General features: G+C 40.4%; 1 protein-coding gene across 7 annotated transcripts in view; it reads left to right on the forward strand.

The window, feature by feature from the left end:
* Window positions 1–26,455, forward strand: part of ITGB8 (integrin subunit beta 8) — a 114,526-nt gene that overhangs the window by 49,254 nt on the left and 38,817 nt on the right. For all 7 annotated transcript variants that reach the window (XM_072650875.1, XM_072650869.1, XM_072650872.1 and 4 more), the window contains exons 4-6: window positions 7,388–7,634; window positions 9,670–9,835; window positions 12,695–12,853. In XM_072650875.1, coding sequence (XP_072506976.1) covers window positions 7,388–7,634; window positions 9,670–9,835; window positions 12,695–12,853 — 572 coding nt within the window. The remainder of the gene's footprint in view (window positions 1–7,387; window positions 7,635–9,669; window positions 9,836–12,694; window positions 12,854–26,455) is intronic.

A 26,455-nucleotide genomic window follows, 5' to 3' on the forward strand; every position in this document is an offset into this window, starting at 1 on the left:
TTCCTCAGGTATGCCTCAGCCACCTGAATTATGATTCAGTGGCAGCCTCTAGATCAAGGGTTCTTAACCTAGAGTATATGGATCTTCCAAGAATTTTCTATGAATAGATTTCAGGGAGTCTGTGAACTTGAATGGGAAAACAATACATCTTCATTTTATTTCATTAGTACCTAAAATGTATTACTATGTAAAATTTAACATTTTCCTCAGTTGTTTCAAAACATGATCAGACTGCCAAGGGGGCTGTGCCACATGAAAAGTTAAGAATCCGAGAACTGTATTCTACTCACAGAAATTCATTTTCTCAAGCATCTTCTTTTCTGTCCAGACTTTCGACACTTTGCCTCCCCAGCATTCTTATCTATTATGTCTTCCATCCAGTAACAGTGACCTCCTGGCTGTTCCACAAGTCAAGCATTCTCTCTGAGAGTCCACCATGCCTGGAATGCTCTCCCTCCTCAACTTCAACCACTGACCTCCCAGGATTCCTTTTTGTCCCAACTAAAATTTCCTCTTCTACAAGGGGCCTTCTATACCGTTCTCTGTTCTAGTGCCTTCCCTCTGTTAGTTATTTCCTGTTCTGTACATATCTTATTTGTATACATTTGTTTGGTTGCTGTGTCTCGTATTAGAGTGGAAGTTCCTTGAGGGCAGGGACTATCTTTGCCTCTTTTTGTGTCTCCAGCACTCAGCACAGGGCCTGGCCCACAGTAGGCAGTTAATAAATATGGATTGATTGATTGATTGATTGACCTTATCCACTCTTCTAGTGCTCTTACAAGTAGACTGATTATCCTGACAACCAGATTACAGAGGGCATTTATTGCCAGGCTCTTTGCTAATCTCTACCAACTCATGCAGGGTCTCTTTTCTCATTTATCTAACCTAAAGTAGGGGAACCATAGGATAGAGGAAAAGGTATTGGTTTTAACCTCTGTCTGACCCATGTTCAAATCCCCCCTCTGGCATGTCTTGGCTATGTGACTATGCTCAGTGCCTCAAGCAGCTCTCTAAGATTTGTCTACTAACACAGACATGGGTTCCACCCTGCTCTGCAATCTGCTTTGGCATAGGGACTTCCCATTCTAGGAAGTCCCCCATAGTTACAAAATCACAGCTCCATTCACTAATAATCACAGATTCCTTTGACTCTTAGACAGCATCACTAGGCGGACCTCAGTCTCCCATCAAGCCTCACCCAGGAAGCCACCTGCTCCTTGAGGCTTTTTTCTGAAGTTCCCAGTCTCTTCTTGTGTTAACAATGTTAACACAAAACAGCTGCTCATCACTCATTGAAACTGGATTATATTTGGCTTCATTTGGCCCCAGACAGACTGGGAATAACAGGGATGTGGCCAAATCCCCACATGAATTTTGGGAAGTATTGGTTTAATTTCTCAAACCTGCTTCCTGGTGTTCCCAAATTTCCCTCTCATTCATCAAAGCTTTTCTAACCCGTGTCCTTTTCCCACAGGGTTTTTTTGGTTGATGGATTAAGTATTCTGATAAGCTAATGCTCTCTCAAGTGTTCATGCATTAAAGAACAAGAGTTTATTGGTGATGATTGATGAATATTCTCTAGACATACCCCCATAGGAAGCAGAAGTCTATTTTAACTTCCTAGAAATGTTATAGTTGGTTTGCCCATGTGTCATCCTGGATCTTCATTGTTCAGGATAATAGAAAGGAAATAATAAAGGCTTTGGAATGAGAGATTTTGAATCCTGGCTCTGTGACATAAGTGAGTAAATCACCTCTCCTCTCATAGCATCAATTTCCTCATCTATAAAATGAAAGAACTGAACTAGAAGAGGTCTAAGGTCCCTTTCAACTCTGAATCCTAGGATTCTCTGGTTCAAGGGTAGAAGATTTTATTTAATATGTCTGTTGATCTTGGAGAGGAAAAGGTCTTACCTAAATCCACTCGGGTATGCCTGACTGCATTCCTCCATACCATTGAGGAGGCCTTTGTTTAAAAGGACTGATGTCATTGCTGGGCTTTTCATGGCAAGGGTCATGCTGGAGGTTTGGGCATGATACATATACCAGGGCAGGTGAGCTTATCATCACCCTTTATATCAGGTTATGAAGTAGTCATCTCATTTGCCCACCTTTTCTTTCTTGACTTACCACCAAGTTGACCTTCAAAGCCTTACGAAACTCCTGCTATTGCGTCAGCATGAATTTCATCTAAAACATTCAGTATTTTCTCTCTCTTCCTGTAATAGCTTCCATCTACATGCACTTTTTGGTGTTTAGAGGATCTCAGCTCATGAAGTCATAGATATAGACTTGGAAGGAACCCTAGGGTCTTCAAACTCTCATTTTGCATAAGGGAAAACTGAGACACAAAGGAGTTAAGAAATTGTCCAAGTGTTCCCACCTTGATGACTCTCCCAATCCTTTTCCTTCCTATCCTTGCTGCTTTGGCACAGGCTTAGATTACCTCCACCTGCTAATCCTGGATTTCAGCTACTTTCTGCACAATCCAGGTCCCCTCTACTAAGAAGCAGTTTTTAAAACTCATGTTATTCTGGTTTAAGTATTAAATTACTTTATAAAAATGAGTTCATGATGTTCAAAATATTAGTTATCTACGTTAAAGAATAAATTAAATTTCATATTTAAATGTATAGTCATGTAAGGCACCCAGTGCTGACCTTTTATTAACATGAAGGTGAGAGAGAGAGAAAGAGAGAGAGAGAAAGAGAGAGAGAGAGAGAGAGAGAGAGAGAGAGAGAGAGAAGACTCATATTATCCAGAGATGTTAAAAACATAAGTGTCTGCTATTTGCTCCCAAACAGACATGTCATTAACATCAACCTTGACCTTCTGGATTTTGATTTTAGCAATTCAAATCATTAGCACTCCATTTTTTTATTGAGTTGCATCTTTTATTCAGTGTAATGAGTATTAGATGTAGAGATGTTGAGGGTCTCTCAAGTGAAATCCCAGGATATTCAGACCTTTCTGCAGTACTGAACAGAATATACAAGATCCCTTCAGCTTGGTCTGGTGCCATGACCTTGTTCTTACTGAAGAGAGGTAGCAGGTATTTACTGTGGTCCAATGTGCAAATTATTTTCTCATCTGTGAATCTGGCATTACAAAACATTACAAAACACACTGAATATAAAGTCAGGGAATGTGGGTTCAAATGCTGCCATGTAACTCTTGAGTAAGTCACTTCACCTGTCTAGTTCTCAGTTTCTCCAATTATAAAAAGAGAGGCCCATGAGCTTATCTGAATGGTCCTTCTCAGGTGAAATCAATTATCCTAAAATCTAGAGGATGTCCATTTTGGAAGAGATCTCAGCAGCAATTCTGCTATTCCAGGACTGACTATCTTCCCTACACCATAACCAGCAAATGGTCATCCAGTTTTATCTAAAGACTGTGAGCCAGAGGACCCACTCTTTCTATTGGTACAAGGCAGACCCTCTTCTCTGGCCCAGTGATGGTTTTTGGTCTTTTCTCTTGACATCGAACTTGAACCTGAATCTTGTTCATTTCTTTCAATGCCCCTAGTTCTTCCCTCAGAGGTCAAAAGGAGGAGGCCTGGTCACCTTTCCAGTGACAGCCCTTCAGCTATCATGCTTCCCGCAAGTCTTCATTTTTCCTTACTAAATATCTCTTTCAAATGGGATATAAATTTGAGACCTTTCACCATCCTGGTCCCCTTTCTTTTCCTTCATTAGTTACATGTGGCTTTGGCATACTCCTGCTCATTAAAGCAGAGCCTCACCTTCCCTTCACATGTGACCTTAGACAAGCCAATTAAACTATCTAGTCCTCAGTCTCTTCATCTGTAGAATTTGAATAGAATGGAATTTTCTTTTTGGTTGAGTGTCTTTATCTCATCCAGGGTAGAAGTGAAGCTACTACTCATGGGTCCAATATTACTGCTAATCAGCACAGAAACTTTAACTTGCTCTATTCTTTCTAACCTGGGGTGGCTCATTCCTTTCTTTAGGCAGCTTAGTGTACTTTTATCCCCCAGGGCTTATCATATTGGTGCCGAATTTGCTCTGGACACCCAACTGATATCCCTATTGCAGCTCAGAACTCCCTAGCTTAAACAATCCACCATCCTCAACCTCCCCAGAAGCCAAGATCACAGGGATGCACCAACACACCCAACTAAATCAGGAATTCTTCACCTTTCGTGTAACATGCTCCCCTTGGGCAGTCTGGTTACGTCTAATAGCTTTTCAAACTCTCAGTCTATGACCCTTAGAGAACACTGACTTGCATGGGCTCTCCTTTCTGACATTCTTTCATGCCTCTCTCTCAAATACTGCTGTTCTGGTAGTTGTTTCAAAAGTTATCTATATACATCTGAATCACAGAGTTAGAGTTAGATCTTAGACTAGCTTAGATTAGAGGTCATAGAATTTAACACCAGCACCCTTCTTTGCAATGGAGAAAACTGAGACTAGAAAATGTGAAATTGTTTGCCCAGGACCATATAAATTGAAAATAGTAGAGCTAGGATTCATATCTAGGTCTTCTGCTTCCAGACTCAATGTTTTCTTCCCATCAAACCATAGTATTTTTAAATAAGAAGGAATGAAATAGATTAGAATGTGGCTAAAGGATAGATGACAGTGGGCTTTTCCCTTCAGTTTTACCAGTCATGCAACTTTACATCTATTCCTGCTAGAATATTTTTAGAATATCATGGATCAAATATACTCAAACTTAGAATTAATTACTTAATTGTTGTTTACATGAAGAACTCCACCAATGATGGAAAATGTGCATCAGACATTACATCAGTTGCCATGACTTTTAAGAGGATCTCTCACAAAAATTGAACCACAAGCCTAACGAGCTGCCTCACAGGGCAGTGGGCCCCTTCCCCTTAGGACTCTGAGCCACGTCTCAAATCTAATGTAGGTAAAATTCTTGGCCAAGTACAGAGGTTGGGTAAGGTGATTTGGGGATCCCTAGAACTCTGAGATTCTGTGATTCAGCTTGGGATATCTCAAAGGTTTTATCTAAGGAAAGGGACACCTTTGGAGTGAGTATTCTGGATCCAAATTTAATGTTTTAGAATTGTTCCTATTACTCTCTCCCAACTCCCAAATGGTACCACCATTGCCTAGCATGATTACGTGCTCATAGGAGACATTTAACAAATGTCTATTGACTTGATTATATTTTCCTAGGATTCTAATGTTGTAATAATGTCACTCAGAGTTCAAGAAACAAGAAAAATATCCTGTCCAAGACCCATGAGAACTGAATAACCTTAAGGAGACACATACACATATACATATGAACACATAATGGAGTTCATCTTGACTTCAGAAATAGAACCAAATGGTCATTAGAAGAATCAAGTCCATGCAACTTGGAAACATTCTATGAAGAGGAAACAAACTAAGCATCTCTAGATCCATGTGCTCTTCCTGTGACTGATAAAGGGACCAGAAAGTCATTGAATACACCTTTCTACCTGATCCCTCAACCCCCTTCAGTCAATAAGCAACCCAGAAAAGCCCAGCTCTGAAAGTAGCTGAAATTAATTGCTTTATAGAGACAAAGGAGCAAGCTAGCTTGAGAAAATTTTCATCTAAATATCTGGTTGAAATTCCTGGATCGTGATTGTGTGGAAGTAAAATGTTCAGTGGTCAGGGTCTTAGAGCTGGGAGGAACCAATCTCAATGCCATCTATTTCTGCCTAGATGTGAACAGGCATCCTCTTTGAAGCATACAAGATGAGAGGTCATCAGACATCTTCTCGAAGACTCCAGGAAGCATTCCCATTTCACTTTGGGACAGAGCTAACTGTGACAAAGGATTGAAGCCTTAGAACTGAGAGGTCCTTGGCAGTCATTTCTAGGAAACACTGATGATTTAGATCAAGCCATTCATTCATCCTATAGCCCCAACTAGCCATTTCCATGTATAGCCGAGGGGAAGCCAAAGGGCATTTTGGGGCTGCTATCACCTGGAACTTGTAGTTTTCAAGGTTAGAAGGATCAGAGCAGAAGTTTAATGAATCATGATATTTTTTTAATCACTCAGTTGAGAAGTATTTATTAAGCACCTATTTTGTTTCAGGAACCATGAATAGAAATGAGGGATATGGATAGGAATTGAACTGGTTATACAGTTCATTGCTATATGACATTCCCAGGTGAGAAAATTCCTTATATCAATACAAGTTGGCCCTTTCTCTACAAGTCCTAGAGAGTTTGAGGATACAAAGTCAAAGTAGCAACAACAATGATGAGAAAGACTTATGAAGCATTACTCTGTAGATGTCATTAGGGGATTCCTTAATGAACAGACAAGAATGTCCTATAACCAGGTAGACTGGTGATTCATAGTTTCATGATATCATTGTTGTTCAGTCATTTCCATCATGTCCCATTCTTCGTGGCCCTATTTGGGGTTTTCCTGACAAAGATACTAGAGTGTTTTGCCATTTCCTTTTCCCACTCATTTTATAGATAAGGAACTGAGGCAAACAGGGTTAAGTGACCAGCCAAGGGTCACACGGCTAGCAAATGTCTGAGGCTGAATTTGAACTCAAGTCTTCTTGACTCCAAGTTTAATACCCCATACATTGTGTCACCTAACTGCTGCTTCTTAGGCACTCAAAAAGTATTCACTGACTAGACAAAGTATGTTCAAATAGCCCAAAGCAAAGACTCTCTAATGGTGGAATTTTAAGCTTTATGCTGGCTAGAAGATAGATGGCTGAGATCAAGGAGAAGTAAGTCAGCCAGTTTGGATGGAACAGAGAGTGAATGATGGGAAGTGATGTTCCAGAAATCTGGAAAATTAGAGGGAATCCCATTGCAAATGGCTTGAACTTCCAAGCAGAGGAGTTATTTTGTCCTAAATACAACAGGGAGCCCCTGATGATTTCTGAAAAGGAGAGCAACATGATCAAACTTGTGTTTTAGTAATGTAGAAGAGTGAATTCTCTATGATACCACAAGCCTAGGCCAACAGAGATGTGTTTGAGTAGAGAAACTTTCCTGGTACCCCAGGAATGGCAACCTAAGTCAGCCACAAGTTCCTGCTCTACAGAAAGCTGACTCTGCCTTCACACCTGGACATTACCTAACATACCATCATCTCCTAGAAGCCAATGGGAGTTCCCATTCAATACTTTTCATAGGTGATGTAGAAGAATCCATTCTGAAGACCAGGGAGTTGGGCATTTGCCTAATGTGTTTACACTGGCAACATTTTTACCAACTTCTTTAAGTGACATCATAATTTATTTTTTGAACAAGCAAACCTCATGAAGCTATCAGAAATACTTAAATTTAAGAATCGATGCTCTCTGCTTAACAGTCTTCCCCAATAATTCATCATATGTTGAAAAAGAGATTAAATTAACATATGTATTTTTCCCTTCAATTAGGAGCTGAAGCTAGCTTTATGATGAAAGTCCACCCTTTACAGAAATACCCTGTGGATCTTTATTATCTCGTTGATGTCTCAGCCTCCATGCACAATAATATTGAAAAACTAAACTCTGTTGGAAATGACTTATCCCAGAAAATGGCATCTTTTTCCCATGACTTTCGACTCGGATTTGGATCCTACGTTGATAAAACAGTGTCTCCCTATATTAGCATCCACCCTGGCAGAATCCACAATCAATGCAGGTACCCGGGACATGGTTGAGTCGCATGTTGCTGGAGAGGGGTGGTGTCATCAAAGCAGGTGGATGTGGGGGCGTTTCAGGTGCTCTGCGGGAAACTGGTGATGTTGGTGATGTCGCTTTTGTTGCTGCTGCTTTTCTCTTTTCAAAACTATTTATGAATGAAAGATTTAGAATTCTTAGTGGAGAATGCTGTTGTTGGATACTAACCTTCGGGGTCAACAGTAACGTGGTTAAGAAGAGAGGCAGAGGGAGGATGAGGGGGGAAGGGTAGAAAAAGTTGGAGAGAGACAGAGAGATGGAGAGGGAAGGGAGGAGAGAGGAGGAGAAGGGAGAGACAGGGGAGAAACACAGAGACAGAGAAATAGACACAGGGGGTGGAAGGCTAGCTTTGAAAGTAGGAAGACCCTAGATTCAAACCCTACCTGTCTTCCTAGTGCTGGAACCCTAAGCAAGTCACTTAAGCTTCATTTGCCTCAAATGCATATAACCAATCTGTGACAAGAGTTCCTAACCTGGAGTCTGTAAACAGATAGATGGGTAGATGGGTAGTGAGAGAGAGAGAGAGAGAGAGAGAGAGAGAGAGAGAGAGAGATTTCACTACAATTTGTTTCCTTTGTAAATCTATTCTTAAAGTGTTATACTTATAAAAACATTATTTTAAGAAGGCTTCAACAAACTGGCAGTCAGAGAAGCATGATACCCAAAGATGGTTAAGAACCCCTGATCTATAATTATATCTATATTTAATATCATAGATAAATATTTTATGCACACACATATGCATCTATTTGTTGTTGCATAGATTCATGTGTGTATATGTCTATACTCTTATACATATATTCATATAGATGGATTATGAACATATACATGCATGTATATATGTATATGTGAATATGCATATGCGTCTAAAACAGACCACATGTGTATGTATACAGACATATTGTGTGTGCATGTTTTTGCAAGCCATCTCCATGTTAGTGAATATGTATGTATGCACATGTGCACAATTATATTATATATGTGTACATACTCCTGCATGCATGTATATGTGTACATGTGTGTACTATGTGAGTTGTCCACATAAACAGAAATGTAATAGTCATATTTAGTCATAAATAGATAATCATACAGGAGTTGTTCAGTCATTTCTCAATCATGTGCAGCTCTTCATGACCCCATTTAGGATTTTCTTGGCAAAAATAATGGAGTGGTTTACCGTTACTTTCTCCAGTTCATTTTACAGATGAGGAAACTGAGACAGACAGGGTTAAGTGATTTGCCTCGGGCCACACAGCTAGTCAGTGTCTGAGGCCAAATTTGACCTCAGGAGGATGAGGCTTCCTGACTCCAGGCCTGTCATGATGGCCCTCTGACTTTAGCCGTCTAGTGACACCTGTGGACTCCTTCTTAGAATAATGTTTTTAAATGAATCACTTTTAATGTAGATTTACAAAAGGTAAAATCATGTTAAAATATAGTTCTCAAAATATATTTTTTAAAAATTTACAGTCCCCAAGAATTCCTGTTATAAACAGATCATACACTCACACACACACACACACACACACACACACACACACACACATTCTCATCCTGACTTTCATGCATAGACATCCAACTCATGAAGACCCTGTCCTAGGGCAATCAGGGACTGGGACCCCCATCAACGGGGGTAGTGGCTGAACCAAGAAAATCTTGCACCTATTGGCAAAGAAATCTTTGCCAGACTTCATGAAGTTGCTTTAATTGAATGATTATCATTTGGCCCTGAGAAATTGTCACTGCTCTTATAATTTAGAGAGTTTCAATATCTCTCTGTTTTTCCCCCAATGGATGTTTATTTCTGAACTGCAATATTCAACAATGTTGTTTTCCATTCTGTTTCTGTCCTTTCCAATGCAGGTTTTCTTTTTTCAAAATGTAATTAATGGAAAATTGGCATTGTCTACTACTTCATGCCCATAGTTGTTACTCAAAGATTATTTATTTTGAAAGCAAAGCAGAAACTAACCCCCATGTTTTGTTTCCCCATGCAGTGATTACAATTTAGATTGTATGCCACCTCATGGCTACATCCACGTGCTCTCTCTGACAGAAAACATCACGGAGTTTGAACGAGCAGTTGACAGACAGAAAATCTCAGGGAATATCGATACACCTGAAGGAGGTTTCGATGCCATGCTCCAGGCAGCTGTTTGCCAGGTAAAAAGATGCCCGAATAATCAGTGATGGCAGAATTCTCAAAGGTCAGGTGGATTTTAGGATAATTTTCCCCTTGAGCCAAAAGTGGAAGGTGTGAATTCATAATTAATAAGGGGTTGATAGACTCAAAGACTAATGAAATGGAAATTAATTAAAATGCATTTAGGATAAAAAAATTATACTCAATATCCTGGAAGAGAACTTTGTTATCTAATTCAACCCTCCATTGTAGTCTTTGGTTGTTGCCTCTTAGCTCACTCTGCCAACTTTCAGGTTGATTCTCCAGAAGGTGGCTGACTACTCTTCTCCTCAGAGTTTTAAGGGTACTGAGGGCTTCTAATGTTATCTCTAGCAAGCCTCCATCCAATGAGCTCTATAATTCCAATTATCAGTTAATATCCCACAAAACTAATAAACCAGATACAAATATATTTACTGGTGGTGCAGTGGATAGAGTGCCAGGTCTAAAGTCAGGAAACCCACAATTCAAATGACTGTATAACTACAATAAGAACAACAGATAAGTCCTTAGATTTATTGATGAAAGTGACATAAGAAGTCATTAAATCCAACCCCCTCCTTTACAGATACAGAAACCAAGGATTGGGTGGTTGCCCAAGGTCACACAGGGCTGGGATTCAAGCCCAGGCTGTCTGTCTCCTAATCTGGGTTCTTAGTGCCTAACTATTCTGAGAGTGGACCCACAAAAACATTTCTCACCAAACAAGAGCAGGGCACACTGCCACCACCTGCACACAAAAAGTCCCTGAAGAGACTGGATTTCAACTCCTAAGTTTGCCCCATGTGGGGCATCTTATCCTTCCTATACATACAGAAAGTCCCCAGGAGGAGTGAACTCAAACTTCTAACAAACATCTTGGGACACACATGTTGAGAATCCATGTAGCCAAGGGTTACCTCGTGTTAGCTCCTAGTGGAGTCCCCTTCACATTTACTTCTAGGTGTATCCTAACTAAGGGACAAGAGGCTCCCTTATTTTGGGGACACAATATTTCAGATGTCAGGATGATTCATTGTGAGGTGTGAGATCCCTCCTCAGGACTCCCCACTGAATTTGACCACTGTGGGTATGGCTGGCTCTGCTCCAGGTCCTGGACCTCTGATGTTCCCTCTGAACATTGGAAGCTTCTAAGGTCATCTACTTGTCTCTGAATGTGCAGTAATGTAAGATCAGGAGACTAAAGATGGCAAAACAGGCACAGTACACTCAGGGACTCATGGCAGCTAGATGAGAAGTGAAGGCACAGCCAAAGCTGCCCTCCCTACCTGGTGGGCCACAGCCAGTCTTCACTTGAAAGATGCCAGGGGAGACTTAAAGACAGAAAGATGCTAGGGATATGGAGTTCCTTTTATATTATAACTCAGTTGTGAGTCTCTCATTTGTCCCCTTGAAACCAATGAGAAAACTCCACATCACTACATAGCACCAAGGCCAGTGACTGGCTTTCCCAAGTTTGAGTGTTGGTTTGAAACCAGCGGGGAATATTGTACATGCTCTGAAGACAGGCCTCATGGACCAATCCCCCTACTATATATCCATGAGGGAGCTGCCATGTCACATAAGCAGTAAATTATGACAGTCGGTACCAGATCCTATTCCTATGTGCTTCCTTACCATCTCCCCTGAGTAACTTAGTACTTTCTATTTGGGATATGGGTTGGGTTGTTTAGGGAAGAGGGAAGAAAAGTGTTATAAGAGGTAAGACAAAATAGAATGACTTTCTATATGGGTTACTTAACACATACATAGTCTCCTAAGGACTTTGCCAGAGGTGGGAATTCTGGACTCCTGAAGAAGGTCTTTCTTATATGGATTTAAGAAAAATAGCTGGGACTAGAGAGATGAGAATCACAGAAATTCAGTTAGGAGGGACCCTTAAAACCATTTAATCTACTCCATAACTGAAAAAAAATATCTTTCTTCAATATTACCAACAAATAGTCATTTGTCTTTTGCTCATTAGATTGCACTCAGGTTTCAAGAACTTAGGGATCCTAACTCATCCAGATGTGTGCTAACTTGCCCTTCCAGGAGGGTTGCCATAGGTTACCAAGGGTGGCTTTTTAAGAGTCATTGAAAGTGACTCACTTTTACATAGTGTATCACGCTATTTAAACCACTGTCCTCACATCAACATTGCACTATTGGTTTTACAAATGTTATTGTCCCTACTTTACAGATGAGAAAAATGGGATTCAATAAATCAAACAAGTACGTCATTCATGGTTATAGAATAGAAATGGTTAGAGCCAGAACTCAAGAATAGGATTTCCAACTCTACGCTGGGAACAAGCAATCATCAATAAGTATTTGTTAACTGCCCATTAGGTTTTATATTTGGTGTTGGGGATACAATGACAAAAAAGAAAATGATTTTCTGCTCTTGAGGTGCTTCTGGTCTACTGATCTCCAGAGACAGCACGGGATGAGAACCTCAGCCCCAGTGGATATATGGGGGTTTTATGTAGGGAAAGGATTAGGACCTCAGTCCCAATGAATGCATATATTGTTTTCATCCTCCAAAGCGTTTCTCAAAATGCAATCCTGAGTGTGTATACCCTTTTCAAAAGGGTAATTTGCAATATTAAAGAGAAGCCAGCCATTTTCTATCATGAAACCCAACTATTGAATTCATTATAAAATAAACAAGATTTGGAAAGGAAATATAAAATGAAATATAAATGCTAGGATGAAGTAACAATGATTCCTGATCTCATCACCCACTCAGTAATTCTCATGACCCATAATCATTAATTAGGTATATACAAAACTAAGGCTCTTAGTGCAGATCCTAAGTGGTTTCCTCAGATCTGATTGTATGTTTATTTTTACTTTAGAGTCATATTGGTTGGCGCAAGGAAGCTAAAAGATTACTTCTTGTGATGACAGATCAGACTTCTCACCTTGCCCTTGATAGCAAACTTGCAGGGATCGTGGTGCCAAATGATGGAAAATGCCACCTAAAAGACAACGTCTACATTAAGTCCACAAGCATGGTAAGGGCCCATTCTTCCATGATTCATCTATGTTCTTTGGCTGAAGTCTCAAGCGTGGGCAGTTCAGCTGTTCTTCTACATGGAAGTGACCCAAACAGAGGCTAGGCCAGGAAATGTAATGAGATAGGACCTAAGGAATAATGACTTCTCTTAATGGTGATTTGTAAAATATAGAGTCAAGTGTCTTAGGGAATCATTAGCAGCTGACTCATGCATGTAATGAAAAACAGGGTATAATTTATATAATGGATCACTTGCATTTGTTAAAAGAGAGAGGAATCCGCCTTTATGTAAATAAATCAGGGCTGTTTGGGAGGATCTCTTCTTCTCCAGGCTTGGCCAAGTAATGAAAATCAGTGCTGAGCCCAATGTACTCCCTTCTGCAGTGGAATAGGAAGGGTTTTAGTGGAGAGTGTTATTATCTGAACACTCTGTACCTTTACCTCCCTTCTTATGGGAGATATTTTGAAATTAAGAGGTGTTTCACATTTGAATTAGCTCTTGAGTTCAGAGCAAGGTATGAATCACACAGACTCCTGTGAATCATATCTCTGGGTTCAAACTCCAGGATATCAGTCATTTCCAGTAAAGATTAATTCTAGGTATAGAAAATGTGGAAAGTATCACATCTCTGAGTTCATTGCATTGACATCTGGGTAATGACTATTTCACAAGAATGAGTTAGAATCTTAGCAGTGACACCAGAACTAGTGTTATGCATGAATACCTTTGAATCTGAGCATTGACCCCTGAATTTTCCTGTCTTCTGGTTATTAACTCTTCAGTCAACTGACCTGACCAGTAAGTCTGTATAATTTTTGATAAGAAAAATTTTAATTTTCATGTACAATCTTTCTGAAATTAACTGGTTGTTTACTTGTAAACTTGATTTGAACATTTAGAGAATACAAATCACACTTAGAGTTTCAGAGTAAAATCAGTCATTAAGATATATTTGAGAGTATCTTCCCCTCGCTTTTCTACAGGGTGCACGTGTCTTAGACCAACCCACTCAATTTAATTATTGTTACTTTCTTACCTGTCAGTAACTTTTCTCTATTTACTTTATCATAAGCCGAGCCATCAACCAATCAACAAAGATTTATTAGACATCTGCCATGTCCAGGCCGACAAACAGAGACTGTCCCTACCTTACATGAGATTGTGTTCTATCTGGGGAGATGCACTGGATGTCATTTTTCTTGCCCTGGATAATTTGGCTTTGACCTTCCTTACATTTAATCCAAAGCAAATGCTCTATTCTTCTGTGGAGGCTTTGATGACATCACTGAATCCATCCCTTTATTTAACCTGTATTTATGTCTAGTTAATGTTATAGCATCATAGGTTTAAAGCTAGAATGAATTGTCAAGCAGCAGTATAGCACTGGTCCCTGTATCTGACTTGGGTTTAAGTCTTATCTTAGATACTAACTGTGTGTCTCTAGACAACTTTGGGCCTTGGTTTCTTCATCTGTAAAATGGGGCAATTGGGCTAGATAGCCTCAAAAGTCCCTCCCAGCTCCAGCTCTGGGATCTAGGCTAATGCTTCATTTTATAGATGAGGAAACCGAGACACAGGAGAGTTAATGGCTTGTCTACAGTCACACAGGTCACTCAACCAAGGTCCTCTAATTCCCAAATCAATGTTCTTCGGACTGCAGAGCTTCCCCAAACAAAGTGCAGATGTCCAACACTAGGGATCCATTCATTCAACAGGTAATTATTCGGTACCTATTTGTGTGCTGGGGATGTACCAAAGAATGCAATACAAGCTCTGGCCCGTTGCAACGGTGGAGTTAAGGTATTTCTCCCAGTGGCCAGAGAAAGCAAAGTGAACCCTCAGAAGGGATGAGGATGGGGGTGAGGTAGGGGGAGGGGCCTCCACCAAATTTTAAATCTGCAGTCACATGGGCTTCTGGGAAGATTTCAGGCAGGATCCTTAAGATGACATCTTGTATGTCCTGAGAGCATCTGCAGCTCCTTGGGAGACACATCTTTCAAATGCCATTGATGTGAGAAGTGAACTGAAATATTCAGTCACCTTAATTCTGTCAGTCATTCAACAAGGCTTTATTAAGCAAATGTGTGAGGCATTAATTAGTCAAAACTCGGAAGAGACAAAAAGGCAAAAGACAGACCCCACTCACAAAGAAGGAGTGAATTATTTGTAGAGAAGAAGCTCTGGCATCTCCTTAAAAAAATCAGTTATACCTAATATGTTTTTAAAGAACTCCCTTGACTAAGCAACGCAACCACCTCCAAAAATGTTCTGAATCCTTAGAAGGTGAACCTTTTTTTCCTATTTAAGTTATGGTACAGCATCCCGCAGTGAGTAAAGTAGTATTTAGTGTATTGTCAGCCAACTTAACTATCATTAAATCCACATGTCAGCCAAACAAAGCCAATTTAGCTATCATTAAGTCTCCCCTAAGTGCCAGGGACTGTGCTGAGCCCTGGGATAGAAAGAAAGGTAAAAGATGGTCCATGCCCTCCAGGCACTCATAGTCTGATGAGGGGAGACAATCTGCAAATGATCATGTTGGGACAAGCTACAGACAAAATCAACTGGAGCTCCTGAGCAGAGGGAAGACGCTGACCTTGAGGGGGACTGCAGAATGTGAGACGTTAGGTGAGATGTGAGGGAAGCCAGACACTTGTTTATCTTGAGAAAAGCTTAACTCAGGATTTGCTTGGAGAGTCTTGATAGCCTCAATTTAAGATGAGCTTCATCCAGTCCAGTTCAATTAAAAAGACATTTCTTTAAATGTATGGGACTCTGAACTGGCCACCCTCCCCTGCTCATCAGCAGCACACTCATTTTAAGAGGAGTAAAAAGATGAAAAGAAGAATGATGTGTTTTTATTTTTGTTCACTTGAACAGTCACGTGTGAAACATTTACTATGGACAAGGCACTGGGCTGGGTGCTGGGGGTACAAAGAGGGAATGGCCGCCATCCTCAATGAGCCAGCATCTTACTGTAGGAAACCCAAGCACCCACACAGAATCCAATGCAAAGTATATGAAAGTGTGTATGATGGGATTTTGAGAGAAAGAGGAGAAAGAGAGAGGACACTGGGAGTGGGTGGGGAGGAAAGACCTTCTGTGGGAGGGGCTGTGAAGTTGGCCTTGAAGGAAGCTAGGGATTCTACAGGGCAGAAATGAGGATGGAGTGCATTGCAGTCATGGGAGACTGCTTGGAAAAGCCCTGGAAGCTGGAGATGAGATGGGTAATAGCTGATGGTTCAGTTAGATTGGAATGAAGAGGGTGATATGAAGTAAGGCCAGCCATGAAGGTCACAGTCAGATTGTGGACAGCCTTCAAGGCCAGTCTGAGGATTTTCTATTCTGTTCTTAAACCAGCAAGACAGATGGCCCTTAGTCGAAATGGCCAAATTCCTTAGTATTAGATGGTATCTGAATGGATAGCCTCACTCTTCTTTAGTCAAAGTTTCATTATTTTAAGAGGAAGAAACTGATAAAAGACCTTTCATCCATGTAAACTGTAGAGAATGATTTCTGCCACCTGCACACGTGTGTGTAAACACATGCACACAGCCATTCTTTCCAAATTGATAGGCTCTGGGCTTCCATAGGCAGCCTTCAACAAAAGAAGAATGCTGCATTTTTCATCTTAAGGACAATTTCAGACTGATCTCTCTGATGTTTGCATTCCTATTGGAGGAAGAAATAAACCAGAGGAGCTGGTTTACACAGATTAAAAAGCCAAAGCTGATTGCTTCATGTAGCATAGTTTACAAATACGAGACCACTATTTATATATACGTTTGGCAACAACACAAACAAAATCTTCCATTATTGAAAAACTTGAATTTGTTCTGCCTTCTGCTAACGCTAAGGATGGTCCTTTTTTGAGCTTTTTCTCTTAGAACGCTTGTGTTTTCTTTGCCTGGTTTCTGTTATTGTTTTCCATTACTGAACTGCTAGAGACACTTCCATCTGGGTAGTGGGCCATGATAACAGAGCTGGGATTTGAACCCAAGTCTCCTGACTCCAAATCGAAGAGCTCTTTCCATTTTCACAAACTGATCTTCTCACTTTTCGGTGATGGCAATGAAATTTCAGGTCTGAGGCTTGGCTTCCCCTGGCCCAGCTCCCACATGCCTCCTTCCTTCACGTTGGAACCTTTGCCTCCAGACCCAAACCTGTCCTCCCACCCCACGTTCTTCACCCTGCTTTGTGGAACTATCTCTACTATTGGTCACGTTGTTAGTAGAGGCAGGAAGGCTACAGGAGCCAATAACCCCAAGAGGAGAGGCTGAGATCACTGGTAATGATGACCACAAAGGGAAGGGTAGAACTAAATAGAGCCATTTATTCCTAAGTATTTATTGAGGGCCTTATCTGTGCTGGGCACTGGAGATACAAAGACAAAGAAGAAGGAAGAAACAAGGAAGAAAAGAAGGATTGATCAGGCTCTGACTATGTACCAGGCTCTGTGATAAGGGTTTCTGCCCTCCAAAAGCATGTATGTTCTATGGGGGGGAAGCCCCAAGAACACATATAAACAGAAATAGAGAAAGTCCCATAACGCCTCTTAAAGTGAAACTACTCTGATGTCAGCCATCATTCTAGAACTTCAAAGAATCTCTTCCCTTTTCTGGGAAATAAAGTTAAGTAAAAATTAATATTGACGAGGAAAGAGCCAACCAGAGGAGTTCTCTCCCCTCCCTACCCACCCCACCCCCACCCTCTACCATCTGGCACAGTCAAGGGCCTTACTGAAGTAGTCTGTAAATCTCCCCCTGCCCACACCCCTTTTCCAACGGGAACAAATATATTTCCAAGACTTGATAACTGACTTATGATTAAAGCAAGACACCACAGGAAACATTTCAAACTCAGTGTGAATTCAATTTAAAGTGGTGGCATAAAGAAGGTGTTTTGGAACCTAAGGCAGACATGTGTCTAAATGGGCCCTTGAGAGGAGACAGGAAGCTTGGTCCAGACAGAGACCAGAAGCCTGGATTTGCATTCAGGAGATTTGGCTTGGAATCGTGCCCTGGCCAGAATCACCTGGGTGATCCTGGATAAGTCTCATCACCAAGCTCAGCCTCAGTTTCTCATATGTCAAATGAAAGGTTTGTCCTAGATGGCCTCTAAGGTCCTTTCCAACCCTAATATGATTCAGGAAGAGGAGTAGATTCTACCGGGTGCTGCTGGAAAGTAGGGGATGCCAAGATAGCCATGGAGAGCCCAGGAAATGACTGATTTGTCCATAGACACTGTGTCTAACTCCTCTATGCAGAAGTTGTCTTGTTGTAAGTTGTCTCCTCCATTAACACCTGAGTTCCACAGGGCAAGGACCATGTTTTCACCTTTTTCTTCATGGAACCTGACACATAGTAAGTGCTTAATAAATGCGTATTGATTGACTGACTACCCAAGATCAATCAGCTTTTTGGCGAACCCATTTGCTAATCTCCAAATTAAAAATACCTGCCTGGGCTTTACAAAATCCTTCAGCAGGTTCCTGTTTTACTCTCTTACCAGCCCTGGCATGTACACAGATACACATCTCTGCTATTCTCATCTAATTGCAATTTGAGGTATGGCACACCTGGTTTCCAGGAAAGAGTAATTTTAGCTAGTACAGCAAGACCCAGTCCATTTAAAAGTCATGTTCGATATGGTCTACCCAGGTGTTCCAAGTAGTTCAGAGGCAGAAATTCTCAAGGTTTATCTTCATTTCTTCCTGCTGAGTCTGGGAGTGGCTGGCACTGGGCCGAGACCCAGGGTTCCAAAACAGATTCTGCCCTCAAGGAGTTCACCAGCATACCTCGTGACTGACATTTGTCAAGGTACCTTAGTTTTGAAAAGTTTTTTTTTCAAATTATTCTGCTAGTCTCTAAAGCAAATTAACTCCCATGAAATTCGTAATAGCTAAATACTTTAAAGGAATTTCAGTCCTTGGCTGTATGTTCTAGGATCTCGTATAATAAAAATAATAATAATCTTGATTCTGACCCTGGTTGTATGACTATGAGTAAGTGACCTCATTCTCTGAGCCTCAGTTTTCCCATCTACAGTTGGAAATAATGACCTATTTTCTGCTCCTGTAAAGTTTCAAGGAGATTTCAGTTTTGAATTTGTTTCCAAATTTCTAGCTGCAATTTCAATTGAAGGGGCAATTCCCAGTGAGGAAATTTCTTCTATGATTGCAAATCAGCATGTTCTCTCAGTTTGAAAATCTTAGAATACTGTCTGGCCACAGAGCTTCTTGATGACTCAGGATGATAGAGCTAAGATGAGCCCAGAGCTTTCTGACTCCCAAGCCAGCTCTGTCTAAGTCATCCATCCAGGCTGCTCTTCTGCCCAATGCTTTGCATATATCGAAGTGCTATATAAATGTTAGCTGTTATTATCAACATCGTTATTATTAGCATCATGGCCTGGGGTCTTGGGGGAAAGGGTTTAGAATTGCCACTGGTAATATACCACCTTTCTGCAAGTGACTGAAGTTTGGAAGATCCAAGATTGAGAGCTGGAAGGGACCAGAGAGGTTAGAAAGTCCCGCCATAACATTTTACAGGTGAAGAAAGTGAACTTCAAAGAATTTGAGGGACTTGCCCAATGTCACACAGATCATTTAACCCAGGTCTTTCTGACTGTAAATTCAATGCTTTGTCCAATATACCAGGCTGCCTCCCTAGTTATCTAGTACAGAACTCCTTTGTGTTAGGGAAGGGATAGGGGAGGGGAAGGGAGGAGAGGGGAGGGGAGGGGAGGGGAGGAAAGGAAAGAAATTAGAGAGGGAGGGAGGCATTTTAGAAATGCAGAAATTAAAATGTAACTTTCAGTGATTCCCATGAAATTACTGAGGAGTGTATGTATGCACACAGAAACACGCACACAAATTAGTCACTATAGTGTGGTTAAGCAAAAAGTTAGGATGAGAATCCCAGCTATTTTTATATATTGTTTTTGTTCTGTTTGAATTACAAATAAACTACATGTGTTTGCTTCTACTTAGAAAGAGCCAGATAGAATCCCTTGGGATGAGTAGCATCTTCTTTGGACTCAAATAATTACTAAGCCAGGTCAGCTAGAGAAAGGAAGGAGAATCTTGGTTAACTGAAAGCCTGGGCTCCATAGAAGTTTCTCAATTCAAACTTTGTGCCTTTTCTTTTTACCTCTTTTAAATCTTAGTATGCTTTTTAGAAACCTAATCAAGTTACTTCTTCCATGAAATTTTAGCCCTTGGACTTTAGACTATGAACTCCAAGAAGATATTTGAGTGATTTCAATGAGGTCAGTTTAGTTTGAAGAAGGCACAAGAAAGCTTGGAGTAGCGGGTAGAGTGCTAGACTGTTTCAGGAAGACATGGGTCCAAGTCATATGATACTTGCCATATGAACAGGCATAAATCACCTGACCTCTCTAAATCTCAGTGTCCTTATTTGTAAAATGAGAATAGTATTATCAGAAGTGCTTATTTCGTAAAACTATTATATGACTGCAGAGAGATAGCCCATTTCCAACTTTAAAATGCTCTATGCGTGTCAGTTATGTCTCAGAAAGTCAGCCAGGTAATGAATGCATGCAGCTGTGACACCTTGATTTGAATAACAAGAAACAAGGGTGGGGGGAGAAGAAGGAAAAGTTCCCCAATAATGTTGATGATAGGCTTACATCCCCTTTGAGTAATTTTAACTATATTATGTTATTATAACCATGCTGAGTAATTGGACATGTTGACATATAGGGACTTTTTCAACTCTCAATGTGGTGAGAATGATGGATTCCATAAGCTTGGCAGGAAAGATTTCAGTTACCCAGAAAGCTGAAGGAATGGCATGCTCCACTTAACTGAGTTTTCTGACTAACATGGTATTAACCAGAATACCTTTTCATTTCAACCCTTGTAGAAAAACCTTGCTATAATATTTTAGTCTATCTTCCTACTGTAAAAAAATATGTAATTTTGTTTAGTGTTCAAGGACCTCCTTCTACCTGGAGTCCACCATTCAGATAGTCAGTTATCATTAGATATCATGACTGATTAAATGATCATAGGAGGCACTGAATTGTAGACTCATTCATTCATTCACAAGCACTGATAAAAATAACGTAATGTGTTTTATAAACCTGAAAATTTCATATAAATAACAGTTATCACTATTATTACTACCATTACTAGGATCCAGGCACTGACAAAAACTGTCTCTGCCCTCTGAGAATTCCCTAGTCTACTGAAGCAGTAGTGGGATACAACAAAAACCCGATCAGTATAACCCAAGGGATGGGCAGCGATTGGGCATAGGAAAGAGCCAAAGTTCTATAGGAAAAGGAAAGGAAACATAGAATTCTTCCAGCCTGGGGTAGCAAGAAAGACTTGATAAAGCAAAACGCACTAGAGCTGAGCCTTCAATCAAAGGCTCTAACATGCTGATATTGAGCATCCTTGACCTCATTGATATGCCTCAGTGGCAATTGTGTCCACATCAAGAAAATCAAGGATTTCCACCACCAAGTCAGAGCCAGGCTCACAGATCAGCTTGCTTTAGGGGGTTTTAATATGGTTAGGTTCTGCCTTTAGCATGACCAACGTGAGAGGAAATACCCAAACTGAAATTGGGACTCAGAATGTAGTGACAAGATCACTGAACTGCAGTCAAGTGACTGTTCGAGTCCCAAATCTGCCGCCAGCTACACTGTATGACTTTGGGAAAGTCATTTAGACTTTTAGTTTCAGTTTTGTCACTTGTTAAACAAGGGGGATGCCCTCAATGGTTTCTTCCAGCTCAAAAATTCAGTCTTTGTGTAACTGCCTTATTTTCTTACGGAGCATCTACAGGCATCCAGAGTATGGTCTGCTGAAGTCGGTGAACTGTGAAATTCGCTAGGATGGCTGCCAGGTTACTTGTCCTTGAACTCGCTCCCTTCCACTGCCCTTTGTGCTCCTGGAACTCAAAAACGAAATCAATGCAAATCAAATATGTGATTGCTGGATTCTGCATGTATCTGCTTCCACCTTCATCTCCACTCACATTACTACTGGCCTATCTCAGGGCCTCCTCCCTGTACTCCTGGGCTATGGCAACAGCCTCCTTACTGGTCTCTCTGCCACCAGTCTCTCATTACTATAATCTATCCTTCACATAGCTGCCAAATTAAAATCTCCCTACTGCACATATCTGGGGTGCTCTCCTGATGAGAAATTTTCAGTGGCTCCCTGTTGCCCATATGGTAAAATCTAATCTCTTTATTCTCAGAGTAAAAGTCTTCCCCCACTCATTTCTGCTGTACCTTTCCACAATTAAGAGTAAAACTCTCCCCCAATCCATTTCTAATTTATCTTTCCAGAATTAAGAGTAAAAGTATTCCCCAAACCATTTCCAATCTACCTTCCCAGAATTAATTTATGAAAATTACCATTCTTCAAGCAGCATGGGTTTCTGCTGAACAGAGAAAGTGGCTTTCCTCCAATCTTGTGTTGTTTTCTCCAGTCTCCATGCATTTACTTAGGCTTGGAATCCACTCTCTCCACATCTCTACCTCCTCAAAGCCTTCCCTAGGCCCCTAGTATAGAATGAGCTCTCTGTCTCATTGCTTCACATTATTTTGACCTTATCATATTCTTTCTTCTTGTGTATGTGTATGTGTCTTATCACTCCAACCATTCTGTAAACTCCTCAAGATCTGGGATCATTTTTATCCCAGCAGCCCCGATGCCTCCCTAGTGCAAGTAATGGACACAGCTCAAGGACTGTCTCTGCCCAAGGTGCTTCTTGATGCCTCTAGTTAGGGTTCTCTCCTTCTTGAAACCTCTTGTTTCCCCACCCCCAGCACATTATAAGGACTAAGTAAATGTCTCGTGAGTTGTACTGAGTGCATATAAACCATGTCACCTCATTTGAAATCAATCAACCAAATCTATTACTTTAGTCAATAATGCCTTTATCGACTATGCCAAGAAGTGACAATTTCTTCTTCAGAGAAAAACCTAAAATTATCTTGTTTTATTATAGAACTAGTGGTTCTTGTTGGTTAAGGTTGATTTTCTAATCTCACAGTGGCATTTACCTTTTTCATACTTTTTCAACACAGTTTTTGGTGCTACCCATTACAAACTTAGTTTCTGAATCTCCCTTTATCAAAATGTGCACTGCTTTTCTTTCCCCATTTCTCCCATCTACCATGTGGTGCCAGGTATGAAGATCCTGTCTTTCCTCCCTTCTCTCAGATATCTCTTTGTCCTACGTTGCTCCCTGTGAATCATCCCTTCTCAGACTTTTATGAGTTACTTCCCACAGGTCTCTGAGAACGTGTAAGTGAATGAGAGAAATAACAGAGGGGTCAGTCTCTTTACCCTTGAGTAATTAGCAACTGTCTTAGCCTATCCCTTTCAGTCCTCCCTGTTGCCCCTGAAATACCTATTATCACTTTTAATTATTTTGCAAGTTTAGAAAAACAGTCTGCAGTAGGTTAGCTTGAGGGGGAGTCTGCAGTGGGAGAGTAGTGACGTCACTTGACCTGGACAGCTAGTCAAGAGGGAGGATTTTCTCTTGGCTAGTGAAAGGAGAGAGGGAAAAGATAAAAGCCAGTAAGGACAGCATACTGCATGAAGAAGAAGGGGGCTTCTGTCATGGCAATTCATCCACTGTTTGGTTGTCAACAGTGGCTTATTGAAACATCTGTTCTAAGTTTGTAATGAAAGAGAAAAATCTCTCACAATATACTTGGAATTTTCTATTAAAACATTTTCGTCCACTCCCACCCTCCCCTCAGGGGTTCAGGGGAATCTGTCTTGCCAAGTTTGGAAACTCAACTGAACCTCTCTTCCTAATCTGCTGACCAGACAAGTGCTTTTCAAGATGGAGTTTATACATCCTTGGTAAATGTGATTTCCTGTTTGTAGGGGCAGGGGAGGATGGAGCATTAATAAGCCCCAGAAGGCTTCTTAAATTGTGCATACCGCTTTTAAAACCAATGTTATGATGAGTTAAGTGTAAACAAGTTAGAAACATATGGATTAAATTTCCCCTAAAATTCACGAGTTTAAAAATTAAGAGTTTGGGGGGGGGGGCAATGCTTGGCAAAATGTGTTCCAATTTTTGCAAACATCTTCAATAAATAGTTGTAATCTTCAAAAAACTCGGAATACAGTCAGATTTACCCAACCTTATATATATAGCTCATTAAGCAACTTTTTATTCATTTAACATCCATTCTATTGGGTGCAAGGCTTAAAGATGTGTCTAATCAGCTACTTAATTAGCATGAAACAGCTATTTGTGTTTGCATTTTCCAATTCCTTCTTTCTAGAGGAGCTAGCTATGTCAATAAAATTGGCTTTGTGGTCAATTTTTAGTAGGCAACAGCTAGGCCAACTGATGTTCTTTAAACCTCTTCTTACGAGGATTTATCTTCTGCCATTTTAAATTACTCCTCTTGCCCAAGGCAAAAATGACATTGATTTGTTTCTTTCATAGCTGTTTGTTGGGTGGAAGCAAGAGAGAAGTACTGTATTTAGTGATGTAGCGAACATGGTTGGATTTGTTTGTTTTTAATAGGCATGTATGGAGAAGCAGGAAGGTAGTGGATACAGAGCTAACCTAGATGTTTGGAAGATTGGAAAGATTAGGCAGTGCAAGTCTTTAACTAATAATAGCTGTATGACCTAGGACAAGTCTCATGATTTTTCAGCATTGCAGGCAATTCTTTAAGACTAAGTTGCAAAGAAGGTACCAACATGCATTGGCAGAGAGAGATTCCACACCATGCATTCCCTACAACCATTTATCACAACATACGTGGCTGTTCAGATAGATATCACTTTCTATATGAGCCACAGAGATTAGCTATAAGGGAAATTTTCAGTTTAACTTTTTCAACAAACATACTTATCCTGGAAAGACTAATGTCTGAAATTGGATTTGAGTTTGAATCATATTAGTGAAAAATATTTCCATCACAAGATTAGCTGAGTTCATAACAACTCTGGCAAAAAAGCTGAAGCATTCCATTTGTACTTCTTTGAATGAAAGGTTTCTGCTACTCTACTGTATGTGTGGACAGGTGGGCAGGTGGGCAGGACCATATGATCAGAGACCCAGCCAATGGACAGCAAGAGGATGGGGAAACTCAATTTAATTCAACAAACTCACATGAAATACCTCCCATATATTTAAAGAAATTTGGATTTGGTGGCAGAAAACCTGGATATTTGTGTCTCAGTTCCATGGTTCACTAGGTAGTAACCTTTGGCAAATTGCATCACCTCCCTCCTTCTCAGTTCCCTAAACTTAAAAAATGAGTTGTGAGAAAAACGATTGGTAAACTATAATGCTCTCAGTAGGTAGGGGTCATAAAGATGTACATTCCCAGGTCAGCATTCCTGGGAGTCTATATCGAATTGGTGTGGGTTCTCCCTCTAGTGGGGCTGGTTAAAATATTTTGTGCCTTTAACTGCATGATTTCTGTCCAGGTCTTTCTCTAAATCCTTATTGGACCTCTGCCTACTTAAGGACATTCTCCATTTTTTTGTGGGGAGAGACTTTGAGTCACTAAAATTTTGATTCTTTGGGATTCCTAAGTCTTTTGTTATGGATAAAATCATATAGAAGCACTAGGAGAATCCCAGTGCAGGACCTTTGTGTCAGAGAGCTGGTTGGCATCAGTGAAACCACTGCACACCTTTCAAAATGCAACCCAGTCTTCTCTTTTGTTCCTATTAATTCATGGTATCATTTATACAAAATATAGACACTACTAGAATAGTTTAGTGTGGTGGCTAACAAGCCACCTGAGGGTTAAAATCTAGGCAAGAGGAATTTTCATCCACTTTGTTTTTCCATTTGGATGGCTATAATCTATCTCCTACCAATGACCATTAATTTCATTAAAGAGTTCCTGGAGAGTCCCAAAGATTGAGCAAGTCAGCACAATATTATGCACAAAAAGGAATATCTGGAGAATTCCATGATCAATGTGGAGGCACCCTTCTCTTTGTATTCTCTACAACACTGATAATCACACCAAGTGAATAATCTTCATGTTTGATACCTCACTTAAGGTTGGTACTCAGTAGCTCATTGTTGGACTAAGTCATCTCTGGGATCAATTCTGTTATCAAATGTTGCATTATCTTAATATACACATCCATGAGACACTGTAGCTTCATCTTGTTCTTTCCAGTATAAACTACTTTTAAATCGACAGAAAGTAGACATAGCATTAGATTCTATTTGCTGTACTTCCCTGCCAGTTGTGTAACTTTAAACTTCTGGTCTGCAATAGAAAATCTCCTCTTAACGACAGCTTATTCCTTCCACATATTTTCGTCAAGGATACTGTCAGTGTGTGTCTAGACCATGCTCACCAAGATTTATAGAGCAAAGACAGTAGCATAAATTGTACAGAAATTTTGCTACTCTCTTGGCATCTTTTCTTCTTTAAGATCTGAAAATTGATCCCTGAGTCCCTTTAAAACAGAATTATTTGGAAAATAGTTTTCTTCTGCATGTACTCGTGCTAATCTATCTCTTCTTGCCATTGGATCTTCTTATATTTCGGTTCTACTTCATATAGTGCCTCCCTTCAGAAATGAGAAGGGATTATTACAGAAGCATCCACGTA

The sequence above is a fragment of the Notamacropus eugenii genome, chromosome 3, assembly GCF_028372415.1.
Source record: "Notamacropus eugenii isolate mMacEug1 chromosome 3, mMacEug1.pri_v2, whole genome shotgun sequence".
In the NCBI taxonomy this organism is placed as follows: domain Eukaryota; kingdom Metazoa; phylum Chordata; class Mammalia; order Diprotodontia; family Macropodidae; genus Notamacropus; species Notamacropus eugenii.